Source organism: Mastacembelus armatus, chromosome 13 (assembly GCF_900324485.2).
Source record: "Mastacembelus armatus chromosome 13, fMasArm1.2, whole genome shotgun sequence".
Classification (NCBI taxonomy): Eukaryota; Metazoa; Chordata; class Actinopteri; order Synbranchiformes; family Mastacembelidae; genus Mastacembelus; species Mastacembelus armatus.
The window spans coordinates 1,106,000-1,126,513 of record NC_046645.1 but is presented as its reverse complement, the minus strand read 5'-3'; the positions used below and the strand labels follow the sequence as shown (position 1 = coordinate 1,126,513).

At 43.1% G+C, this 20,514-nt stretch overlaps 1 protein-coding gene across 1 annotated transcript; it reads left to right on the top strand.

Annotated features, from left to right (window-relative positions):
• Positions 1–3,184: 3,184 nt before the first annotated feature.
• On the top strand, positions 3,185–20,150 carry gjd1b (gap junction protein delta 1b). The gene is made up of 2 exons (XM_026298513.1): positions 3,185–3,255; positions 19,279–20,150. The coding sequence occupies exons 1-2, from the start codon at positions 3,185–3,187 to the stop codon at positions 20,126–20,128; spliced, it is 921 nt and encodes a 306-aa protein (XP_026154298.1). The 3' UTR covers positions 20,129–20,150.
• The last annotated feature ends 364 nt before the right edge of the window (positions 20,151–20,514 follow it).

Genomic DNA, 20,514 nt, shown 5'->3' with positions numbered 1-20,514 from the left:
GGCAACTGACTTCAACCTGCTGCTTTAAAACCGTAATTGCCTTCAGTGTCCTACTTGTGTGAACAAGGACATGCACACCCAAACACTGGTGCATGGTCCCTGAAGCTATGCCAAAGCTTCTTATCCGTTAATCGGTATGAAATTTTAATCTCTTAAACTTCAGGGTCTGAAGACCCCCAACCCGTTTGCCCCGAGACAAGCGTGTACTGGACCACCTTCCATTTCAGCGGCTTATCAAAGTCTTTGCCAATGAACTGTTGATGAGTTAAAGCCACAGTCTGACCCTGAAGAATCTCATCCCTTGTTTCTGTACTTAAAAAACGAACGCAGAATATACTAAAACACGAGTTGTCCGTGCAGTAGGTGGGTTGATGTCTTGGACCTCTCTGGATGTTTGTCTTTCCACTCTGATTCCTGTGTTTGTGAATTTACAGGACACAACAGGAACAAAACATATGGATGATCTTTAGCATTAATCCTCTGAGGACTGAGAATTCATCCTAATAGTTACTGAACAGCCCAACATTGCCAACCCCTGAGCCCCACAGTCAAGTCAAATGTCAATTATCTTAAAATAGTAGCGCTAAAGAAGAACCTAAAATGGTCTATGACACAACCTTCAGTCAAATAGAAATATATTTTACATTTATTGTATGTTGGTGCCAGATGGAGGCAGATTGCAGCCTGGCTGTTTGTGTTTTTCTCCCCTTTCGCTTTACTCTCTTCACGTGTGAGACACGGTGCTGCCAGATTGTCTTGGCATGGGGTGGGATGGATTACGCGTGTGTGTGTGTGCAGTCGCTCATTATCTCCTTCAGAATAGATTACTACTCCTCTGGTTTGGGGAACTGGTGAGTGACAGAGGAAGCCACTAAACCGCTCAGCTGCGTGGAAATGACACTGCCATCAGGTTTGTTATGGATGAACCATAACAATGTGGAATACCTGCTTCTTTGGCCACTTAAAAATAATAAATGATTTATATCAAAACCAAAACGGGATGAAAGTGAAAGGAGCTGACAATAAAATCCTGTGTAGAGCAGGTGGAAGTGCAGAGTTGGGAACTTATTTTCTGTGGCTTTTTCTAAATTCTCTAATTAAGTCTATCTTTTTAATGTCCAAATACATGAACTCACTGACACATCCCCCTCCACCACAACACACACACATACACATGAATAATATAATAGGGATTATCTTTGCTCGTAAGGTTTTACATACTGTGTATATTCACGATGAGCTCAAATCAGTTGCTATGCAAGTGTTTCATATCTCACATATCTGTGCTGCAGTGGCATTTTGGCGAGTAACAGCTGTAGCTCATTATATCCTTATTTGTAGCTAACACTCAAAACTGCAGGCAGGCATGCAGAACTGCACAAAGCATCTTATCTGTAAGAAGCAAAGAAAGAAAAACACTAGCAAAGTAGCAGGAGGCGCTTCGACAGCTTTGCAAGCACATGAGCAGTGCTGCTGGAACAAAGTCTGCTCTTCATAGCTGTCAAACTGCTCCTGCTTCTTATGTTCTTCTTTTCCTGTCACATATTTATTCATAATTAATAGTTAATCTAAAAATATTGACAGTAAACTGAAGATGCCGGGCAGTAGGCTGACATTTTAGAAAGACTCTCTCTGTAGAGACTAGTTCAAACTCAACCTGAGGGGCACTTGTTTTCTACACTTTTAATTACCTGATTAATAAAAATCAATGAACAGTTTAGTCAGTAATGAAGTAATACCTTGGGATGTTGTATGGTTACACTGTGAGAGAAAGAGCATCCTCCATGTAAATTACTCTAAATCTCACTAATGGCTTTTCTAACACACACACACACACACACACACTGATTCTATCACATTCTTGCTCTGCCACATGCTTCCCCTGTGCCGGTTCAGGATCTCCTTTGACGTGGCGCTGCCTCCCACATCTCCGTCTGCATGTGTGTTGGACATCATGAGAAGCCTGTGCTGTGAGAGGGAATTGGGAAATGGTTTGTGTGGTGTTGGTGGAGAAGCAGAGAGATGAAGAGGATGGAGGAGGAGGAGGAGCGGGGGTAAACACCGTGATGGAGAGTGAGGGAGAGGAAGCGACGAGAGGGGGAGGAGCAGAGATGATTCCTCTCCATAATCCCTTAGACACACGCTTGGTCTGGCTGCTCACTGGCTCAGAGAGAGACACAGGCAGGTGTAAGACATAAACAGAGAGAGAGAGAGAGAGAGAGGAACTGAATAGGAAGAAAAAAACAAGATGAAGGGAAGAGAAGAAAGGAGAGCTGCCTCTTCTAAACCACACTAGGAGAGAGAGAGAGAGAGAGAGAGAGAGGCTGAGAGGAGCAGGAGGAAACCAGCGATCCTTGCACGGTTTAGAGCAGAGGGAAGGAGACGGTGGAGGAGGTTGAGTGAGATGCTTCTCTCCAGAACTGCCTGAACCAAAACCAGGTGAGAAGAGGAGGAGCAACAGAGGAGGCAAGAAGGAAAAATAGCTGGAAGAGACAGCAAAGAAAGAGCAGATAGATGGAGGGAGGATGGGGGAGAGAATGCACTGATCCCTGGTTACTGAGGCTCACGTGAGTGTACGGACCTGAGCCTGACCAGAGTCACTACAAGATGCTGTCAAAGAAGCAGCGCACAAGTGCAGAGCGTTAATGTGCAAGTGATGGAAGATTGTGTCCAAAAACTACAGCTGCTCCTCGAAACTCGAAAGTAGATGGTGTCACGGTGTGTGTGTTAGACCAGGTGTGTGTGTCTGTGGGAACATATGACCGACCAGCTGTTTAGTAGGTAAACAGGGTCAGGTGCACCCAGGGGGAGAAAACAAGGAGCAAAGCAGGACGACATGCTGACTTGAGCAGGTGCATGGGCAGAGAGGTGCACACGCACAGACACTTAGGAGTGTGTTTGCAGCGAGTATAGAGAAGCATCAGTCCGACCATCTCAGGTGCAGCTAAGGGTGTGAGCGTGTGTGTTTTGGGGCGAAGAAGAAGAAGAAAGTGAGATCACAGTGATGTGCCTCTGAACTTCTTCAGAGCTCCTTCTGACTCCTGAAACCACTGCCTACCTCATCCCAACCCAGCAAGTGGACTTGAAGACTCTGAGAAAGTCTTCACTGGTTTTTTCTCCTGCTGACCACAAGTGGGGTCGGCTCTGCTTTCCTGCACCCAGTGAATGCTTCCTAACTCCAACCATGGGAGAATGGACCATCCTAGAGCGCCTTCTGGAGGCCGCCGTGCAGCAGCACTCTACTATGATCGGAAGGTGAGTTTTTGTGTGAGTGTGGTCTTTGGGATGACGTCTGCATGTGGGAAAGTTTAGGAGCTTCATCTGAAATTAAGATTTAAAAAGATACTGCTCTCTTTTGGTTTTATCACGTGCATGTGTCTTTGTTAGTGGATATTCTTGCTGCTTGTCTTACATAAGATATTTAAAATGAATAAATACCAATGCGTCTGATATGTGCAAACAGAAAATGAACCGTTCCCTGCTACCGCTCAGTGATTCCTGTTCCAAAGTGCTTGATGGCAAACCAAGGGGGGGGGCTTTAGCTTCTTTAATCCCTCTGAGCGACATGATTGGAGGGTTAGGCCACCAGGAGGGACACTGTAAACCCACAGAGAGATTTTGAACACTGGATTCAGTGTGTGGACGTCTCACCTTAAAATGCCACAGTGTCTCCATGAACAGTTTTCCACTGAACGTCTTCATTCCCCTCCCTGCCACTTTATCATCAAGTCTGCTTCACATCATTTTACACAAGTGTGGCTCATTTGAACTCCCCCCTTATTCTATTTTATTTGAAATAAAAATGCACCAGATCAGTTCCGATCTATGCTACAGGCTGAGATGTCTCGTACTTTAGTGTGAATAGCTCCTTCCTGTTGGCCGCACAGTGAGCTATTATTCATGAGCGTTTTTAGCCACTGACGTTCATCAGCTCTGGAGAGAGGTGTTAAACATGAATTTACTAAAGGACATCTTTCAGAGAACCTACAGGTTCAGCGTGGGTTCATTAGACACTGTCTGAACTGGCAGTTCAAACCAATCTCCTCAAGCCACTGACTCATTCTGGCTCATCGTAGTCTTGAATTAGTGAGTGAACAAATCTGAGTTTATAAAGTGAATGAGGTGAAAAAATCTTATTTTTTGGCAGAAGATGAGAAGCTTCTGCTGAGAAAGCTCAGAGTGTGAATTCTGTCACATCGAGCTCTGAAGCCGAAGTGATTTTGAGCCTTGTTCTGAGTACGGCCCGATGGTTGACTGGTTTACTTAGAGTTGTTTCCTTTGGTGTTGTGATGAATGATTGGTCAGCATTCCCTCATTCATGAGACACAAACTCAGCAGCGTCGCTCATCGGCTGGACTAGTCATACGAGCATCAGGGTCTCAGTGACGGCGGGAAAGAAAAGACCAAGAAAAATGAAATCAACAGAGACGATCCAGGAAAACAGAGGAACAAATAGCAGAACAGTTTGGTTGCAGAACAGAGAGAGTGCAAGACGTGAGAGACAGGAACCAGATGAAGGAGAAAGTAAAAAGACAGAGTGAAGGCAAAGGCTGTGAGTTGCAGTTATTCACAGACAAGTGAGCAGACACATGGCCACAGTCTGCAGGGCGTTGGTAGGAAGCCAGGAGGACTGTCTCGTCACGAGATGGTGCTGCATGTCATGACCTGAGCAGGGCAACCAGGACACCCGGCGGCAACAAGCCTCAGATCATCGTCCTGCAGATTATATCTGTTGTCCAGACAGTTTGAGATGATGGGAGGAACAGGAGAAACTTTTTCATAATATCACAGAGAGATTTAGATTTACTATAAAATGCTCAATGTTCAATTTGAATCTTATTTTAGCTGTGATAGCAGCAAGGCAGTGGAGATGTCACCATGTCGGTTAGTCCGCTGCCTTTGTCCACACTGAAATGTCTCAACAGATACTGGGTGGATTGTTGTAAACCTTTGTACAGAATTTAATGTGGACATGAACATAAACATTCAGGCCCCCCCCCCCATTGATACTTTCTCCTTGGACTCCTCTGGTGTCACTATGTGGTTCACATTTGTGGTTTTGAATAAACTATGTTTGGACAGATTGCTATGAAATTTGGTGTGTTATCTTGGTACCTCAAAAAACCTATTTATCTCCCAAATGTTGTTAATCGGAAGTGCTCCTAATATCTTAATGCTATTACTGATAATATGAAAAGAGACGGTCGACCATTTATAGCTTCTATGTGACAGTCTGTGACAAGTCCCTTCTCTGCATCTGGCTTTTTTACAGCTCAAAACCATCTAATCTGGGCCATCGCTGCTGACATTAATTTTTATAAATGCACGCTAATACTCCCTCAATCCTAAAACCTACTGGTCTCTGCTGCCATTTTACTCGTCTCATTGGTTAGCACAGGTGCCGTCTTGCGCGGGGAGGAACCTTGTCCAGGTCGCTGTCCCTGAGGAGATGCTGGGGTTTGCCCTCACGAACCCACCACAGCAACAACAGCCTGAAGGGCCTTTATCATAACTGAGTCACACATAAAACTCTTGTTTGTGTAAGATCACAGATGCTTCTGGAGATTCCCTTCTATGGTCAGGGTTTGTGTGTGAGCATAAATACTCAGATATGTTGTGGACATATCACATTTATTTGGGCTTCCATACTGTCTACAAGTGTAAGTGTGTATTCACCTGCTGCTGGTGATTTATTCCTGCCATTACGGGCCATGAGCCAGGTGTAAGTGGACTGTTGGTGCACACAGCCTCAGAGGATGAACCCTAACGAAAACAGCTTCTGACCAGCTACTGTCCACAGGTCACTCACACTGTGTGTCCCAAACCCATAGTCTGTTAGCTGCTTTGCTCCGAGTGGGATTGTTAAACATGTCGGTCCATCCTCTTACCACTCAGATATTGATCTCCAATAATGGAATAGGAAGTGGAGTTTGATAGAAGACAGGGCACTTAATGAAACAGTCTTTAGGCCTGTCCATTTGCAATACAAATGGGCTCATGGGCTGCAGACACTGGAATGTTAACTGAGTGATTAAAGCTTTAAGTACCTCATCGACTTTTTGCCTGTTAATATAAACCTTAATAGTAATTAGCAGAGTGGAGCAATACCTTTGTCAGTGAGAGAAGCAGCTGTTAAACACCTTGAGGACAATAAAAGAGATAAACAGTTAATGTTAGTTATTGCAGAGCTAAAAACAGTCAACTGTCCCTCAGCTGCTTCTTAAACTGGCCAGGACACCAGGGGACTATTCTACTTTTTAAAAACACTTCAGTAATACGACAGCGCTCATCCTTTAAGTCCTTTTTCTTCTAAAGCATGAAATGCTTCTAAACATAAATCCCACGTTTTGCTGCTTTGTCCGTCAGTCAGACACTCACACAATCTCCTGTAGGCCTTGTAAAAGCTGTCAGAAGCTTCTCTGGCTGTGAGCTCAGGCTGTCGTTTTCAGATCTATATCATGTCATTTGGTTGACAGATACTTTGACACCCGGTCTGTTTCAGCAGACATCAGGAAATGTGTTGGACTGTAATAATGCTTGAGCTTGCGAATACTTAAGGTTTTTCAAACAGATTTCTCAGAAAACAGATTGTGTCCTATGGGTCTACAAAGGCTTCATTGTCCTTTAATTACATTACGATGCAGAATGTGGTGTCTGTCCATTTCTTAGGGTGTGTGCCTGCTCTAAATGGACACTCTCATGAAGACAGAGGAAAGACTTTTGTATGTTTTTTCCTGGTGTCGCATCTAATTTCATGTACAAACAGTGGAGGAAGTACATTTTCAGACACTGCCTGTTTTTGCACCTCGTCACACCTGCTCGATTGCTTGTTTGACTCCTCAGCACGGCTGAGTGAAATGAGTGTCAGTCAGAAGCTGTCAGCTCATCTGTCCACCATGAACGTGTGTGTGTGTGTGTGTGTGTGTGTGTGTGTGTGTGTGTGTGTGTGTGTGTGTGTGTCAGCAGAACAGAACAATGCCAATAAACCAATAATCAGCGTTTATGCGCGACTCAGCATGTCTGTGTTGGTTGACAAGTCAAAGCTGTGTTGTCACATGACCTTTTATCTCATCATGCCTTTATTTAGCAAATCCATGTGGAGAGTTCACGGGCCCTGAAGAGGTGATGGATGACTTTGTTTGTGTAGAGTCAGGCTTATCTAACAAGTGTATGCTATATTCATGGACGAGAAGGGAAAGACGAAAGCCAGGCTGTGATATTGCTTTGCCTGCAGCAGATTCCCCTGAGATACTCTTAAAGAGTGATCTCCAACTGCTGTTCGCTCCATCCCTCTCGGTCTCTGCTCTCACTCTTCCTCCATCCATATGTAATGACCCCCAGGATGCTGTCAGCTCTAATGTCACTGCTTTCCTCATGCTCTTAAAATGACCTCCCATCTTCCATGGAGAGATTGTGACTCTCTGGTGGAGGCAGATGCATGAGTTATACTTCCTGCAGCTCCTCAGACTTTTAGACAGAATACGCAGCATCCAGCTTCTGGTAAAACCTGTATTTATGAACACCAAAATACTCATATTGTCAAAGATTTCATGTTGTGCATTAGTGTTCATGTCAGTACTGACAGTGGGGTTGATATATTCCAGCTCTGCTACTAGAGATGCAAACATCCTGGAAATGAGCACAGGGAGCAGCAAGGAGAGCTGGTGCGTATCTGCTCGCAGCGTTTCATGACTGGAGTACTACAACCAGCCTCCGTAGGGACTGCTGCACATTCAGAGTTGTAGCTGGAGGAAAAAGGAAGAACAACTGCAGAGTAATTAAATACTTATTTTCATTTCTTTCCTCCTTATGCCCCATATGCATTTCTCTCAGTCCCCTCTCTGTCTCTGCTGCTTGTTCTTTACCCTCACAGTCCATACTCTATAAAGTCAGGGATGCTGTTTGCTGAGGGATTAATCAGTTAAGCTCTGGTTTGTATCTGCTCATCAGACATTATAAAAGTAGATCTAAGTCCCAATTAATATATGTAGCATCAGTCTTACATATTTTAACAGCTACATAATGCAACACTACTAGCAGGGGAAAAAACACTCAGGTGATACCTAACCGCACTGCAATAACATGGATGAGCACCGAGAAGAGAGAGAGAGAGAGAACTGAATGTATAAAGATAGACCAGGCGAAGGGGTCAGAGGTCAGACAGATTTCACCTTGCAGGACCTCAGGGATAAGCTGTCTCTGGCAGGTTGACTCAGCAAGGCTTATAGGTTTAGTGTTAGCACCTCGTTGGAGGACAGAGCAGGTCAGTGTTAGAATGATACCTGAGGGTTAGTTTTACCCAGACGTTACCTCACACAAGCAAATGTAGGAGAGTGGCCGCGAAAAAAATGCCACCCAGACCAGTTGTTTAATCTCAGCTTCACTGAAAGATGACACACGTCCACTGCACAAACATTTTGAGGTAATGCCTTCTGCAAGGCGCCTCAGAAGTGCATGACCAATCGATATAGGTTTACTTTTGTGCCAGAAGCTATTTGTATTTGTAACATAAATTATTATGTATTAATGGCTTTTTATTTATTTATTTTATATATGTTTTTGATTGGTTCTTGTTTGTGGTTGGATTTAGCATGTTGTACTGTTGCAATCTGTGTAAAAAAATGTCTTTTTAAAAGAAACAAAACAGATTTATAAAGTATATTTTCTTTTTAAACATCAGTCTAGCACTAATTAGCAATAGCCATAATTTCTGTAGAAGTGAAATTATAGTTTAAACTACACGTTTCACTTTAAAAACTTCGCCCTGTTGGTGCATTCAGGGACCTGTGCTCACATGAGCTACTGCTGCACTAAAAATGATCTGCCAGTTAGAAAATCAGTACTTGAATACATCAACATGAAAAGCCCTGCTCTCATTACCGCATGATGTGACGTGATGAATTATTTATCTCAGGGAAGTTTTACATCTCTGCAAGTTTTCATTTTCATACTTAATTGGCATGAGCTGGGTGCAAATTAGGCAAGTGTTTCTCCTTTTAACAGGATTGTGCATTATTAAACAGGAGAGCTGATGAATGTATCTCAGTAATAAGCCAGAGGACTGTAACTACTGCTACTACCACTATAAAAAATATACAAATGTTATGTGGCTATTTTCATCACAATCGTGTGCATTATGCCTCTAAGCATTAAAGCACATATTTGGATTCTCTTAATATTAAATGTGGTAAAGGGATCCTTTAGTTCTTTGGCATAAGATCTTAAAAAGCATTAAAAATGCATAGAGTGCTAAGAAAAGCTAGTAGTTAAAAATGTCGTTCAGATTTATGCTTAGCTGGCTGTTTCAGCAAGATAAACAAAACTACATGTAATGTGGGGAAAATTAAGACAAAGAGCCAACTTTGGTCTTTGGTACAAAGCAAACACTGCTGCTTTTGAAGTTTCCCATCGTTGGATCTATTTGTGACTGTGAGATTATTGTCTTATTCCTATGATCTACTTTTATTACACATGTCACACTGTAATTCTGTGCAGGGGTCATAAAACTGACATTCTGCTTTTGTCTGATGGATCATTGTGCGTGCCTGATGATGTTCTGATAAGACTGCTCCTCTACACATCTCCTCACATCTTTCTCTTGCTCTTTAACTCTGTGACACCACATTTATCTCGTCTTCAGTCTATCTCAGAGTATAGGAGTCCCATAGACAGCAGTACATGCATCTCTTTAGGCAGGTCTGAGTGTGTGTGATTGTCATGGCTGTTTCCTAAAGGCAGTATCAGTGTGACTTACTCAGCATGTATAAAGAAAATATAATGAGTGCAGTCAAGCACCTTTCACCTTGCTAAAAACACACCATCTCCACCAGGACCAACACAATGATTCACTGCCCCTTCACACGTGTGCACACACACACACACACACACACACACACTGGTAACCAGATGGTCATCCGAATATACAAACGTGCGTAATCAAACGTGGAGCGTGGTTTCTATATTTATTCATGAAACACACATGTACACACATAATAATAACAAAACTGTCACTGTCCATGTCTTTGCAGCTGATCATATGAGCAACCAGATAGAGTGTGATGATGCATTCACACCTCACCGCACACACACACACACACACACACACACACACACACTATCCCATTCGCAGATTCTTCAATTAAGCAGTGAAGTCAAGCTGCAGGGAGTGTGTCTGACTCAGTAGATAATATGCTAAATTCACACCGCTTTCATGGCCAATTATTTATTTCACAGTGCTGTAGTGTGAAATGGATAAATTCACCCTTCACAACCTGTAGAATGGCAGTAGCAGGATCCACGTTTGTTGGCTGCTCTTTACTGGAGGAAGCTGCACCTCCCAGCAGGCGTTGGTGCGACATTTTGAGAATATGAAGCTACGTTCAGGGAGCTGATAGTCGCAGTGGAGTGTGGCATAAAAATGTTATTTATTTCAAGCTTACACACAGTAAAATGGGAGCGCATCGGTTTGATGGGTTCTAAGTTCCATCAAGGCAATTTAGGGAATTGGATGTTAACTTAAAAGACATTACAAGTTCTGATAGAGTGTAAAACATAAAACATAAACTCAGATTGGTCCAGTTGTTCAGGAAACAGCAAAGGAGATTTGCGTAGTTGAAATTATACATTTTCTGTTTGTGGCTTCTCATGCATGTTTGCTTCAGAATTGACATTGGAAATTGTAGATGTTGCTTAAAGGCTCCTTAAACAGACATTAGTTATCTCCTTTGTAACCAGTGTAATAAATCAGCAACTGTGTTTGGGATGTTTCCTGCACAGCCATGTGCCTCCTGCTTGTGTGTCATGATGGAGGCTCCCTGCATGTGCCAGAGTGGCTGATTTGGGTTGGTGCTTGGCACGGGAGAGCTGCGGTGGGTGGGGCGTTGGCATGGACACAGCAGCCCTAACTTGGGATTGTCAAAAACCCACCGATTTAATCCGGATTACACCCATCATTTCTCTCTCTCTCTCTCTCTCTCTCTCACAGTCTCTTTCTGCGTTTCCCTCTTTTGACCTCACTCCATCCCTTCTTTCCCACCCACTCATTCGCATGTCTTCCTCTCTCCTGCTGCTCTTTCTCCTGCTCACGCCTCACCCCTGCATCACGACCTTACCACCTAACCCAAAAACCAGTGCTCCCACTGGTTGGTCTGTTGCCATGGTGACCACTCATGCCATTGCTGCCCTGTATCTGTTGTGAGTGATGTCTCAGTAGATCTCAGAGAGTCTATTTTTAATGTCTCGGCCCCCATTTCAGTCCTACTTGATCTCCTAATCTGTTGCCAAGGTAACTGCCACCGTTATCATTGTCATGGAGACCACAGGGCGCCCCTCTGAACCAGAGCGCCAGTGAGGATGCACTGAACCTCCGTCAATCAGGATCAGTCTCCTTATTAATGTGTTAGAAAACACAGACAGTCTTTTACAGTCAGCCGCACTTTATACTTTGTGTGTGTGTGTGTGTGTGTGTGTGTGTGTGTGTGTGTGTGTGTGTTCATGATGTGTATGTGAGCCGTGAGGATCTTCAATTTATCTCCAGTGTGTCAGTACAGATACATCAACCCACCACTTAAAAACCTCTGTCTGCGTTTGTGTGTGTGTGTGTGTGTGTGTGTGTGTGTGAGGAACAGAGAGATAGATGGATAAATGAACAATATACTATTATTAGATTTCTATTTTAGTAGCTGACAGACCCAGGATCACACACTACAGTAAATCATAAATAAATATAGCCTAGTATACAGTGTTTACTAAGCCTAATGATTCTGCAGTTATGTTCAGTATTATATGATAATACCATAAAATATTTGATCTATCCTACAACACACAGACTGTATAATCTCATATAGTCATTATATTCCTAATATTGGCCCATTTTGCTGTTGCAGCTGACTGAAGCAGAGCCAGTTATAGCCAGTTCATGTCCCTAATTCAATCTGAGTCCAGTGTTTCCCAACCTAAGGTTTTTACAGGGTCACAGGTTACGTCTGAAAGGTCATGAAATGAGATAATTAATGTGAGAGAGAGAAAAAAGAAAAACCCACAGTATTACTGCACAAATCTATTTTTTTGTTGGACTTATAATTATAAACGTTGCACCACAATCAGTGAAACCATCTGAGGAACCCCCCCCCCCCCCCCCCCCCCCAACTAAATAAAAACAAGTATAAATAAGCTACTTCAAAACTGTACAGTACTACAGTTACTCCTCGACACTACATATACTGTGCATATGTTGCGTTTATGACAGATGCTGAGATTGTTTGATCATTTGAATATATATGATTTACCTGAACTGAACCAAACTGAAACCACCTGACTGATGATGATACAGTAAAATCATTATCACTGGTTGGTACGATAGAAAATCACCTTCATCCTCTGCCAAGAGGGTGGAAATAACAGCCGGCGATGTCAGACACAATCGGCTTTGTGACGCCCCGCAACAGCTGGAAGAGTGTGTGCGTTTCTGATTATAATGTGTGTGCACATGTGCATTGGAGAGGTGTCTTTATCCTGTGTGAGCTGAGAGACTCATCCTCTGATGCAATGCAGTTACACGCTGTATATGTTATTTGAGTATGACAGTGCATGTGTGTGTGCTGGTGCATGTGTGTAGAGAGGTTTGTGGTAGAAAGGTCCGTCAGCAGGGGAGGGTGCAGCCCCCTCAGTCCTTCTGTCACTGGCCTGAAGCACCGGAACAGCATTTCCTGGTGGACGTGAACGTGCAAGGGCTCCTGTGTGAGGTTGGACGCAGCCTGGTGCCAGGTGACCTGCCGTGACCTACCAGCTATTGATAAACCTTGGCAAAGGAACACACAGGCTGAGAGAGAGAGAACTACAAGTGTCTGTCCATATTTAATGTGACGGGATTAGAGTTGTCAGAGCTGCTGGTATTGCTTGTATTTGGGTTACCAACTGGCACCAAAGTCAAAACATTAAGAGAGAAAAGGAAATCAGAAGCAGGATCGAGGTTGGAGTAAACAAAAAGGACAGATGGACCGAGGAGGGACTTTTCCAAACCAGTAACACAGATAACAAAACATTGCTGCTGGTTTGGTATCGCTATACACAAACTAAGACACGTCTTTTATTTTTAACAGTTCTCCGTATATAAACTAAAAGTACTTGATTATGTTTAGTGAAACTGAGACGTCACCTACCAGACAACATCAGCTTTTTGGACTTAGATTCATTAAACATTAAAAGCATGTTTGGCATTTTACAATTTTTTTCTTTAACATCCTTTTATGGTTTAATCTGGCATGTGAACTGGCTCAGGTATTAACTGTTAGGATCTGATTAGACAGAGTTTGGCACAGCAGAAGCAAAGTCAGCAGCAAATGTTTTTTTTTTCAAGTCCTGAGAAAACTGTGTCAAATGTGAAAGTCAGTTCAAGAGAAGCATTTTGTCTGAAAATGAAAATGTTTTATTTTGCTCGCATCAGCCATTGTGCTGTGCTCGCATGGTTTGGTCTGCTGAGCTGAGAAAAGGAGTCAGCCTGGTTCCAGACCCTTTCACTTAAAGTGACACGCAATTCAGTCTAATTATCGAGCTAAAAGAGAGCAAACCCATTTGAGGTTGTGAAAGGAAGAGGCTGATCTGTAAATATTTCAGAGATAGAAACTAGGAGGGTGAATTAAAGAGAGAAACATGTCAGAGATGTAATTAAAGGTAGAAGCAGTGGGAGCAGGAATGGAAGGGGAAGGGAACCGTGCAGAGAGGAGGCCTAAGCAGTGTGGGGACAGGTATTGACGGAGGCTGAAGGTGAGACTCAGAAAAGGTTTAGCAGGCCGTCCATTGTTTACATCACAATCCAGAGCAGGTAATAGACTCTTCAACCTGGAGCAACTAAACAAAGAGCCATCATTTTTACTCACCAGTCATCATCCAATCCAATCCAAGAAGGTTGTTTTCAAAAACACTGATTGTTGCTGTTTTGTCAAAATCAGACATTTAATTTTGAGGCTTTGCAGCCACATTTTAAAATGATTTCTATTATTAATTAAATTCTTTTTTTTCTTCTCACTGGCTTCTGATCGCCAAAAGTGACACAGTTTCCTTCCTCTAAAAGAATATGTCCCACTTTTCCTCTCGGGATTGTCTTCCCAGCAGCCTTATTTAGCTTCAGGTTTTTGTTTTTGCATGAATCTCTGTGAGACACCCCAGTGACACTGTAGCTGCTGCCCTCTTCAGCAGAAACATGCTGTTCTTTAGTTTACTTATCTTCAAGTCGCCACACTTCTCTCTCTTTTCTGCCCCTCGCCTGTTGCCGTGGTAACCAGCAGAGGGAAGTTCAATGGTGGCGAGTTTGAAGAGAGGGAGGGAGTGAGGGAGGCGAGATGAGAGGAAAGGATGGGGGGGTTACATCGGGTTTCTGGGTAAAGGAACCGTGGCTGCTTTTTCTCCATCCTTTACTTTGTCCTCGCTCTCCCCGAGATCTTCCAATGTCTGAAAAACATTTCTCTCCTTATTGATCCCTGGCCTGTGATTTCACGTCTTCATCCCCTTTTTCATTGTCCTCACACATTTAGTCTTAACTTTTCTGCTTTTCTACTCCATCATGTCAACTTCTGTCCCTGTCTCTACCCACATCTCCAAGAAAAACAACACACTCTACACTTTCTGGTGGTTCCTGCTGTGCATCTTCCATATGCTTTGCCTCATCAACTCCTAAACCCAGTTATACCGATTTCCACCTCCCCACTTCTGTTTTTCTGCAGCTTATCCTTTGTGTTTATGTGAACAGCGATCAGAGACTGGCATCAAACATAACAAGGAGCCTATCAAGGGAGCACTGTGCACTGTGAATGCAATTTCACATTCTCTGAGACTTGAATAAAACAGACCACTAAAGCAACAACAGTGTTACGTGTGTGAATGCATGGGTAGGGAGGCTGCTGAGCTTTCAGGCAGATACAGAAATTCATATTTGTTTTCACGTTACATTTAATTTTCGACAGTATGTTGTGTGATAATGAGAGGGTTGAATTTAACAAACACCCCCTTAGTTCAAGATGTCCATTGTCAGATAATGAGTAGGGAGCATGAAAGAAACATAGTGGGTCGGGGTCACACACTTGCTGGCGGAGGCGTTTTGGAGTTGTGTTGCTATAATATTTTTGCATAATCACCTCCGCCTGTGTGGTAACACCGGCAAAATATTAGTCAAAGGGAACAGCAAACACTGCTGGGATCACAGGGTGTGAGTGTGTTGAGCTATGTGCCAATATTTCTGCCATGTGTGTGTGTGAGGCGTATGTGTAAAACCTGGACCCTGTCATGCAACTAATGATTATATTTCCAGAAGGTTCATTTCTTTGTTTAGACTCATCATGAAATTAAAAAATCTGAGAACACAAGAGGAAGATTTTTAAACCCAAAAATATTCAATTTACATCGAGACACGTTTGAGAAGCGGCAACTCTCCTTGACATTTTTATTTCTGTTCACTGATGAATGAATGAATTAGCCAGTTTATTCAGCAGGGACACTGCAAAAGGAGCATGACCTGGTGAATGCAGCATTTGAATGTCTGGAGACAATAAACATAAGGCAGAGATCCCAGGGAGTACAGACGAAGAGATGAGTTCTGGTTCTGGAGATGAGAGAAAAAGCAGGTGGGAGATGCTGTGTGGAGTACAATAATCTAAAGCTATTCGATGGCATTAACAAAAAAAAAAAAAAAAAAAAACCTAATGCAAGAATCCTCCCTTGGCCCAACCACAGATTAGAGCAGTGGGTTTGCGTGTGGAAGCCATTATATAATTCATTCTCTACGATGAGGTTTTCCTCCATTGCTGGTTTTCCTTACTACCCCCCTCTATCTCTCACACTCTGTCCCAGCATTGGCAGGTCTTTATTTTAATTTAAGGAGAAGATGTCCAGGCCACACTAGGTTTTTGGTGACTTTATAATCTTTTTATCCCTGTCTGGAACTAATTCATCTCACAGCATTTTGATGTCTTCTTTCAGTTTGCAGTCAGTGTTGAGTACTCACTGTTCGGATGGTGTTTTGCTGCATGGATATGTGTGTGTGTGGCCATGCAGAATATGTGTGTTTGCGTGCACACGTGCCGACATTTAGTGCAATACTCTCTCACTCTGGTATTGTGAATTCTCTGCTCACTAAGCTCCTTAATGGAGTCACTACAAGGGCAAACGCAGCTTTTATTTATTTATTTTTTGCTTTATGCTGCTCCCCCCCCCCCGTGTCTGCGGCCGATCACAGGTGGGCAGATTATCAATGACTATTTTGTTTTCCGTTTTGGAGGTCATCACTGGTGATCTGACTTTTTGATGAGAGCTACATGTGAACTGCACACCGTCAGCCTGTGGATTAACTGTGCCCTTCAACTCCACATCTGCGCCACGCAGGACTGGCAAAGCCACCGTGCGATTGGTAGATTACCTTTCACAAAGCCAAATGCCATCTAATGATTATCTGGCAGTGTCTCAGGTGCAGTAGAGTGGACCTCCCCGGGATCCACTTTCCTTTCACAGTGGTGTCCAGATAAACAGGTCTTCTGATTGAGTTTGATTTGGTTAACTTAGATTGATTCTATGTAAAATAATAAATCCGCACGTACCCTGAGGGTGAGTAGCTGGTAAATTGTATGAAAGACTTTATGGTGGAAGTTTAAATGGAAAGCTGTCCGCCAGAAGAGAAATATCTTTGTATAAATTCATATAGGACGTACTTGTTAACGAGGGACTGAGATTTAAAGTGATGTTTTAGGTTATTAAACCATATGTTACTCAAACTCTGCATTTTTATCTGGTTAGTTGTCACCTGAAATAATGCCAATGAGGCATCGAGCTAAAATAAGCCACAGCTGTAATGCAGCTCTGCTTTAATGAGCCTCTGAATTCACTGTAAAACAGAGTAGAATCCAGTGCATGTGTATGTGCATGTCTGCTCTTAATATTCGGTGATGAATCTATTGGATTGATTGTTTAAAGCAGTAACCTGTGTTTTACACACGCTGCATCTATAACAAGTGTTCACGCCTCAAACATAATTGGCCCTTTAAGCCTTTAACTGCAAGGCTCTTATCATATTTAACATCTGGCACATGAGACTATTAAAAGCAGGAGGAAGCATAATGAACAAGGCGATCGTCTGCGTTCTGAAACATGCCCATGTCTAATACTGACACTTCAGCAGTTGTAGTGTGGCTTGTGCAGCTTACAGGGTCATTGTGTAACTTAAGGGGCAACACTTCAATGTAATAAGGAATCTATGCGATAACATCTTGATGTCCTGGCTCTTGCTTTACTTTCACTACCAACCTTTTATAAAAGCTCTCAAATGTAACGTAATGTACCATCTACAAGTGGCTGACACATGGTTTACTGTACCGTTAACGTCTGGAGAGCATTCACAGTGTCGCTGCTGTAGGGATTTATCTCTTATATCTGAACTGCCCATGTTACACACATTGACCTTTTCTCAGGAATTAATTGCTTCTCCTGTCCCGCCCATCAGCACTGCCTCCCAAGCCATTTTTATATGTCACCATCTATTGACTTATATGCACACAGGACCCATAAATACATGATAACAGTAATAAGGTCATTTTTCGATGGGCTGGTGAAACAGCATGTGCTCTGGGTTCAAATGAACAATGGCAGCGATTTATGGGATTATCGTTTTTATAAAAGGTGGTGATTAGTGAGAGTTGAACTAATTCAGAACTCCCTCATATATGAACTAAAAGAAATCAATCAATCAACAGATTAAAAGCTGTTTCTGCAGGCTGCAACTTTGCCCAGGCTTAGTCCAGTTGCAGATTATATTGCGAGACAACCTGCTATCTGAAGCGCTTGCCTGGTCTCAGATTTGAAAAATAAATGAGGGATGAACAAAGTAGGAAAAGAACAAAGAGAAACAGGAACCTGTCGTCCATCTACGTAGTGTTTTGCCAAGTCAGCACGTGTAAACACACACTCATTCACATGTACACAGACATCCAGCACATTTTCAATAAAAACAATATATCTGCCTCAAATCGCACTAAATCTGCAAACCCAGTCTCACCTGTGCAGTGAAGGCAGAGAGGGAGTGTGTGTGTTGTTTATAACGGTCAACAACTGAGAGATGCCTGGATGTGTGTAGATGAATCACAGTTCTAATTTAAGTGTTTCTAAACTGAGGTTGCCATGCTAACTGAACCTAATGATGCAGAAAAGACTAAATTTAGATGAAGAGATGTGCTACCTCACCTCTTTTTACCTGTAAACAACCTCAGAGAGCACACACACACACACACACACACACACACACACACACACACACAGGTACCAGTACCAGGCTGTGGGTTATCACCTAGTGACGACACTCATAACTTGTCTTCTTCTCACAGGTTTACATTGGCTGATAAATGGGATCAGTCTTTGCTTGTTCTCATCGTGAGGACCACTGACCTATTGCCACCTCTCCTGGAGTTTTTCCTTCGACTTCTCTTGCTTCTCCCTTTGATTGAGCAGTTCAAAGTCTTTCCTGAAGGTCCCAACTGTGATTTCAACCCCCACAGCTCTTGAGTCTGAATTTTTTATTCTCACTCTGTATCTTTTATCTGATTTCTGCACTTCCTTCCCAAATTTCTTGCCCTTTTATGTGATGAAGTGAAGCCTGGATGTTCAGTTTACTTTGACTTATTCATTCATTACTGCCTACAACCCAGCTCCTTCAAAGTTCTCAGAATTAACCTATTGATTCTATGGGTAGATGCATTTTAACAATGAGAGAAGGTGAAATCTATTTGCATGGAGCATGTAAGTCAATATGCAAGGATTTCTTCTCTTGCTTTGGATTCCACAGCTCTCATTTCCCTCAGAGTTCAGCTTTATTGAAAATGTTCCTCATCCCTTTGAGCCACTCCACGTATCATGCACTTTCATCTGAAGTGCATTTTAAGTTGTCACAAACTTTTTAAACTTTAAACAATGACATGATCAAGCCTTTGGGGTTTGGCCTAATTACACAACTAATTATAGTTCAGAGAGTATTTTTGTGCACTGACATTTTTAATACTGTATATTGTTTTATTGTCTATTTTCAGAAGCTGATTATCCAAAGTTTTAAATTGAAATTCTTCATTCTGTACATTTACATTAATCTGGTGTGGTCGCTCTTATCTATGTCATTTTCTTCCATCCCTTCTTGCACAGCACATCTGCACAACCTCTGCTGGGAAGCACATATCAGGACATCTCAACCTTTCTAATACAATAACTCCCTGTGTGTTTCTAACCTCATTTCTCTCTCTGTTTCTTTAGGATCCTGCTGACAGTGGTGGTGATCTTCCGTATCCTGATCGTGGCCATTGTAGGGGAAACTGTATACGAAGATGAGCAAACCATGTTTATCTGTAATACTCTGCAGCCGGGCTGCAACCAGGCCTGCTATGATAAAGCCTTCCCCATTTCCCACATCCGCTACTGGGTCTTCCAGATCATACTGGTATGCACGCCCAGCCTCTGTTTCATCACCTACTCCGTCCATCAGTCGGCCAAGCAGAGAGACCGGCGCTACTCCTTTCTTTATCCCATAATGGAGAGGGACTACGGGGGAAGGGACGGGGCACGGAAACTCCGCAACATTAATGGTATTTTAGTTCAACATGGTGGCGATGGAGGGGGAGGGAAGGAAGAACCTGACTGCTTGGAGGTGAAGGAGATCCCCAACGCCCCGCGGGGCCTCACCCACGGGAAGAGCTCCAAGGTTCGCCGCCAAGAAGGGATCTCCCGCTTCTACATCATTCAGGTGGTGTTTAGAAACGCACTGGAGATTGGCTTCTTGGCGGGTCAGTACTTCCTTTACGGCTTCAGTGTGCCTGGGATTTTTGAGTGTGACCGCTACCCATGTCTGAAGGAGGTGGAGTGCTACGTGTCCCGGCCCACAGAAAAAACAGTTTTCCTGGTGTTCATGTTTGCAGTGAGTGGCATCTGTGTGGTTCTCAACCTAGCTGAGCTCAACCATCTGGGCTGGCGCAAGATCAAAGCCGCCATCAGGGGCGTCCAGGCCCGCAGGAAGTCTATCTGTGAAATCAGGAAGAAAGACATGGCACATTTGTCCCAGCCTCCCAACCTGGGACGCACACAATCCAGCGAATCAGCCTACGTCTGACGGTGAAGAAAAGAAAAAGAGGAGGAGTGGGATGAATGTGCAGGAGAGAGAATGAATGAATTACTATTTTACTTTAATGAAGACGGTGTGGAGGTCAAACACGATGACCTCTCTTCTGTGATGATGACATGAAACTGAATGTAAAAAGACCAAACCTGCTCAAGCTCCTCGACCTTCAGAGTCAAGCATGACCAGGGGAGAGAAAAACGACAAAGCACTGAGAAGAACACAAAGTTCTCTTGTGCAAATGAACACGATGAAAACATTTCAGTCTCCCTGAGACATATTCCAACTGCCATTTTATACTCATGTCTTTTTTAACTAATTACCTTCCCCTCTGTCCCTTGTTGCTTTTAATGGGATGAATGAAATGCTCAAGGGGCTGG